This window comes from Nelumbo lutea, chromosome 5, assembly GCF_056320005.1.
Source record: "Nelumbo lutea isolate HS-2025 chromosome 5, American lotus-T2T, whole genome shotgun sequence".
NCBI lineage: Eukaryota > Viridiplantae > Streptophyta > Magnoliopsida > Proteales > Nelumbonaceae > Nelumbo > Nelumbo lutea.
Window position 1 is genome coordinate 49,846,111 of NC_142688.1, and position 5,973 is coordinate 49,852,083.

General features: G+C 36.1%; 1 protein-coding gene across 1 annotated transcript; it reads left to right on the forward strand.

Annotated features, from left to right (window-relative positions):
* The first annotated feature begins 498 nt into the window (after positions 1 to 498).
* LOC148852294 (WRKY transcription factor 72A-like) lies at positions 499 to 2,898 on the forward strand. Its single transcript, XM_088943980.1, has 5 exons — positions 499 to 806; positions 988 to 1,125; positions 1,217 to 1,555; positions 1,814 to 1,927; positions 2,054 to 2,898. Exons 1-5 carry the CDS (start codon positions 573 to 575, stop codon positions 2,753 to 2,755), a joined length of 1,527 nt encoding a protein of 508 aa, XP_088800106.1. The 5' UTR covers positions 499 to 572; the 3' UTR covers positions 2,756 to 2,898.
* The last annotated feature ends 3,075 nt before the right edge of the window (positions 2,899 to 5,973 follow it).

The following is a 5,973-nucleotide window of genomic DNA, read 5'->3' on the forward strand; positions in this document are numbered from 1 at the left end:
AAGCATGCCCTGTTGTCGAGGAGAATCATCAGCTGTTCCGTTGGAGTAACCGTGAACTCATAGCCTTCAATGTCTTGCTGTGGCCCATTTTACGTCACTTCATTCAAAATCTAAGTGGGGCCATAGTAATGCATCATACATCGAGGGCTGTGATTCACAGTTTTAGCTCAGGTCTGCTCCAATGGTAGTAGCTGAGTTTTGAGAAATGGGGACCAATTTAGAAGAGCACTAATGATAGAGCAAGAAGACCAAAGCGAAGGCAGTGATGAGGCCCCAGGACTTAAGGGAGACAAAGATAGAGCAACACAAATCCACGTCAATCGAAGCTAACAGAATTGGACGATCCCAAAAAAAGAAAATGAAAGAAAAAAAAGGAAAGCAATGAAACGAGTCAGTTCCGTCCAATACATTCATTGGCGGTGTAACCCTAAGTCAAGCCACTAAAGTGGCCAAAAGAAATTGTTTAAATATCAGTCTGAGAGAGGAGAAATCAAACCAGCATTATTAGGTTGCAGAGAGAGAGAGAGAGAGAGAGAGAGAGAGAGAGAGAGAGAGTCTGCAACTTATCTTCAATGGGGAAGGAAGAGAGGATGACGCAAATTGATCTGTCTCTGAACTTGGGAAGCCAAAATGGAAAAGAATTAGTTGAAGAAGAAGCAGAACAAGTGGTAGAAGAACTGGAAGTAGATGATCAGGAAGGTCAAGAGAACCCAGCATGTGGAAGTGAAGAAAGAAAAGAAAGAAGAGAAGAAGAGAAGGATGCATCACCAGGCAAATTCTTGCAAGAAAATCTAAGGACAGAAGAGGTATGTACAAGAAAGAAACCATAATATTGATATCATCGTTAGCTCTCTCTCTCTCTCTGTCTCTCTCTCTCTCTCTCTCTCTCTCTCTTGTGTATATGTCTGTGTCTGTGTCTGTAAATTAGCGACTAGTTTGACGAGTAATTCACATCTGCTGCAACAGCTAACTATCATTCTGCATTAGCTATCTGTGCTACAGATGGAGATGGACCGCATGAAAGAGGAAAACAAATTGTTGAGGAAGGTAGTTGAAGAGACCATGAAAGATTACCGAAGTCTTCAGATGAAACTTGCAGTCGTCCAGCAAAATGATACAAGAAAAGTAGGTCTAGTGTTCTTCAGACTATATAAAAAGCACAACTCTGTGTATTCTTTTGATGTTATTTTGTGATACTTTCCTTCACTTGATCTAGGATCCTCAGATCTTTCTCTCGCTCCATGGAGATGCCAACACAATTCAAGGAACTAGAGACGTCTCTGAAGTCGTACATGATAAAAATCAGGCTCCTTTATTACCATCAGAAGCAAAAAATGGTGAAGATGAAGATGAGGAGTTGGAATTATCCTTGAGTATGCAAACTCATGCGCACCAACATGGACGAGATGACAACACCAAAGAAGAAAATAGAGGTTTCGAACCAGAACAAAATAATCTTGTAAAGAAAGAATCGGATGGAATTACAAACAGTTCTCCAGAACCACCCAGTAAGAAAGCTAGAATTACAGTAAGAGCAAGATGCCCAGCACCCACTGTGAGTTCAATTTTCTGTTTTCTTCTTCTTCTTCTTTTTTTTTTTTTCTTTTAATTTAAAGGAGGATGTACTGGAGAGAAGACTAACAGATCCATGCACACACCCTGAGATAGTTGTCCAGTTCTTAGGAACTTAAGATCTAACTATGCTTCTTAGCATGAATTTTAAGGGTTTAAACAAATTATAACTGGAAGAATGAAAACTTCTCCTAAACTTTAATTGAGATTGAAGAAATAAAATTCTGAAATGAATTTGCAGATATATGATGGTTGCCAATGGAGGAAATACGGACAGAAGATTGCAAAAAGAAACCCTTGTCCGAGGGCCTATTATCGTTGCATGGTAGCTCCAGGATGCCCAGTGAAGAAACAGGTGCTTAATTTGTGATCCTATCTAATTTCAATTTCAGTACTCTATGATGATCATCATCAGTTTCTTAGTTTCTTTGTTTTTATTCACAATTCTAACTCGTTGATTGAACACTTCCCTTCTGATCAGGTACAAAGATGCCTAGAAGACATGTCCATACTCATAACGACCTATGAAGGGACTCACAACCATCCTTTGCCCACTGGCGCATGCACGATGGCATCGATGGCATCTGCAGCGGCCACCTTTGTGTGGCCTTCTGCAGTAAACTCAGGCAGCATCATCAACGATGGACGAACTCCAATTCCTTACTGTAATCCTCATTCGATAAGCCCTTCTCTCCATTCATCAACAACCATCAAGAATATCATAGACCCCAGAAACCAGTCTAATCAGATTGTTGTCGACCTCACCAACAACCCACAGCAACAATTCCGCCTTCCTAGCTCTTCCCATTCAAGACCAGAATTGGCTTACCCTTGGATTCCTACAAACCCAAGCTGTAAGACTACTTCTGGTGCAATCGTTAATGGTGGTCATGATTTCTCAGCCCATCAATCCCCTAGCTTTCAAGGAATGGATAAGAGGGACTGGAAGGTTGAAGAAAAGTCATTATCTGACAATGTCAGCGCTATTGCTTCAGATCCCAAGTTCAGAGCAGCTGTTGCCGCTGCCATAACATCATTTATCAGTACTAGAGATAGCCCAACAGTTCAGTCTAAAGGGTCTTCTTTGGTTCTTAGGGATGGGGAGGGTGGTGGCAATTCTAGCAGCAATAAATGGTTGTTGGAGTCTCTCCCCTCTTGTGGTAAGCCTTACTGGCATTTCTAGTCATGAAGGAAAGTCTGGTTATATTTTATGTAAGCTGATCCGAGGAGATTAATTTCCATGCTGTAGTAATGGTTTTGATCCTATGATCGATCTTGCCCAAAATTGGCTCTTTTGCTCAATAAAATGCTTCTATTTTATGTTCAGATTTTGCTTTGGGCTTAATATGGTGTCCCATTTTTTGGCATTTCTAAGTAAAAAGAAGGTTGACATATTTCAAATTCTCTGCATTTGGAATTAAAACTTTCTATATGAAAATTGAATTAATTTTAGCAGCTGTCTCGTATGACTATAGGGGACCTACATGTTTATCTTAATTTCCAGTGATGGGGCTACATGTTTCAGCAAACATGAAATGGAGGGACTGAAGAAGACATTAAAAACTAATTAACATGACTGACAGCTAGTGATTGATTCTGGACAAAATAAATAGGTTGTTAGTTCATGAGCTCCTGATCATACTATGTATGAAGTGTGGAATTTACCTCCAAATGCTATAGAAGCTTTTTGTGGAACAAGAACAAAGTGGAAGGACATTGGTACCTGGAAAAACATAATAACGGCTTATTTGTGTTTTAACTGTGTGTCATTAATTAATCTCCATTATATTATCCTGTCTAAAGGTTTTGTTTGAGATAATCTGTTCATGGTGAAGTGCAGTTTTTCCATTTTGTTTAGAGTAGTCACTCGATATGGTGTATAGCAAAAAACAATTTATTTGTAACTCTAAATTTTGGATCAGTAATTCATTGTTGCAACATTGTTAAAATTAAGTTGAACTGTGTGTTCAAGTTGCAACATGATGTTACTTTGTGCTGATGCATGTGGGACTCTATGAGTGATGAAAAGCTGTGAGAGGATCAGGTAGTATGTCTACTGCAACTCATCAGTAGCTTGGTCATATATTTTTTTAGAATAACCACTAATCAAACAGATTTTTTCCCTCTTGTTCAATTATATTTTCCAAATGAGACATGGAAATGTTTCAGCTACATTAGGCTAGATCTTTTTGTAATTAATATTTTGTAAATGAATAACTCATTTAATTAATCTAATAATGTTTACATGGTTCTGTGGTTTGTAACTGACAGTCTAATATCTATACTAATATATAATTTTAAGAATTATGTATAATTAGGTTTTCTAGCTTTCATATATAAAGAAAACACTTTGTAAATTCTTCCATAGAAACTTAATACTATAAAAGAATAACAAAATTAAAGAGACAAACCATCTACTGCACATGCTTTCTTTCTAATATTAAAAAAAAAAATAGAAATTCTTATGAGTCCCATAGACACCTATTCCACCAGATTTAATTTCATAGCCATACTCATCCCTTTCTAAGATCCATCTCTCAATTTTATTCGGATATACTATCAATGGTTTTCATTGTCTTCAATAAGTCCCAAATTAGGTTTTCCTCCTTCCTGTTCCATCTTTCACATTGAATTCGATATTAGCTAGTTTTGCAAGGCTGAGGTTGTTTATGGTAAACAGAGATTCATTTTAGCAAACTTTACTTTTACAGTGTTTACTTCAGACACATGAATATCTACAAATTGAAGTTGTCTAGAAAAAAAATAATATCTACTATAAAAATCATAGTCCCTGTTAATTATAATAATCTCTATTAACTAATAAGTTCTTTTTTCCAGCATAGTTATTAATTTATTATTCTTAGATGGGTCTGCTCTCTCTCTCTCTCTCTCTCTGTTAGGGATCTTGGAGGACTTGATAGTACAGAATCATGTTTTCCTATAAATGATCTTGGAAAGCACAGTAAAAAGTATTACATGGTTCTGACTTGGCAAGACAAAAAAGTCAAGAACATGATAAAACATCTATACAAATGTATTTACCTCATTAAAATACTGCACAAGTATAATTCAAACTCTAACATCATACCTCATGTAGACAAGTCCTTGAATAAGTTAATAACTTATGTGTTATTAACGCATAAGTTCTGAATTGGTCATAGCTATTATTTTTTGTTAAATATAAATAAAGGAGTTAATTACACAAGTATGTGAGGAATCCTTGGAGTGTGTTAGAATACGCCAGTATCCAACATGGACACTTCATCTATCTAGGAGAGTCCAATACTAACAAAAATATTGCTAAACATTGAACTCAGTGCATTTGCATGGTGCAAACGTGATCTTATTGTACGCTGATGCATGTGGTCTCGATGATTGATGAAAAGTTATGAGGGTGTCAGGTAGCATCCTATTCAAGTAAGAGTAGAGAAAAGTGACCTTGCTATTTGCATGATATGCAATTTACTTTTTTCTTATGCAAAAATGCATCTTTCTTTTCCACAAATTAATGCTTTCCTTTTTCTTTATGTATATATGTAGGGGTGGCCATAAGTCTAGTTTTTCACAAGTTATTCGAGCTCGGCATATGAAAAATTCAATTTGGCTCAGTCTAAGTCGAGCTTTGAGTTGAGTTCTAGCCCAATACATAAGCTTGTTTGCTAATCAAGCCAAGCTCAAGCCCAATAAATTTTGGATCGTGAGGCTCAAGAGCCTTATTGGGTTTTTACATATATATACTATACATATAAAAATATTATACAAATAAAAAATAAAAATGATATATAGTATTTCTATTTTTTATATATAATAATAATTAGTTTTTATACTTCTTAATTGTTTTATATGTATAATTTTTTTTTATTTTTATAAAACGTTTGACTCACAACCGAGTACAAGCTTTTGACTTGAGCCAAATTTGAGCTCAATTAAGTGTCTAGCGCAAATCGATCTCGAGCCTCATACTTTATTGGCAAACCAAGATCGAATAACTAGATATTTGGCTTGACTAAACTTGAATGCACTCCTATATATATGTAGCATGTTTTACACAAAGCAGCCGCTCTCAACTTAAACCCATATCCTCATGCTTGCCAGCCCAAGATTCTATCATTAAATCAAGTAATTAATGGCCCCTTTATATTCTAAACTTAGGAGGTTCCATATAGCTCTTCAACGTGTGGAGGGAGGTCAAAAAACTGAAATGTCATTATGGAGGTAGCATTTAAGGACATAAATACTTATAATATTATCAGTAAAGCATGGTTTAAGACTAGGAATTAATTCTCATTAGTTTCACTCTCCATGACTTAATGTAACAGAACATTTTAGAGAAAATTTCAAACATAGACTCCATTATGAACTGACACCAAATGCACTGTAGCTAGGAATTCTGCACTGTTA

What these genes read in the sequence shown, in the direction of transcription:
- LOC148852294 (XM_088943980.1), top strand. Translation starts at nt 573, where the DNA reads ATGGGGAAGGAAGAGAGGATGACGCAAATTGATCTGTCTCTGAACTTG. An exon ending in AGCAAAATGATACAAGAAAA is followed by an intron (nt 1,126 to 1,216) that starts GTAGGTCTAGTG and finishes CACTTGATCTAG; the next exon opens with GATCCTCAGATCTTTCTCTC. An exon ending in GATGCCCAGTGAAGAAACAG is followed by an intron (nt 1,928 to 2,053) that starts GTGCTTAATTTG and finishes CCTTCTGATCAG; the next exon opens with GTACAAAGATGCCTAGAAGA.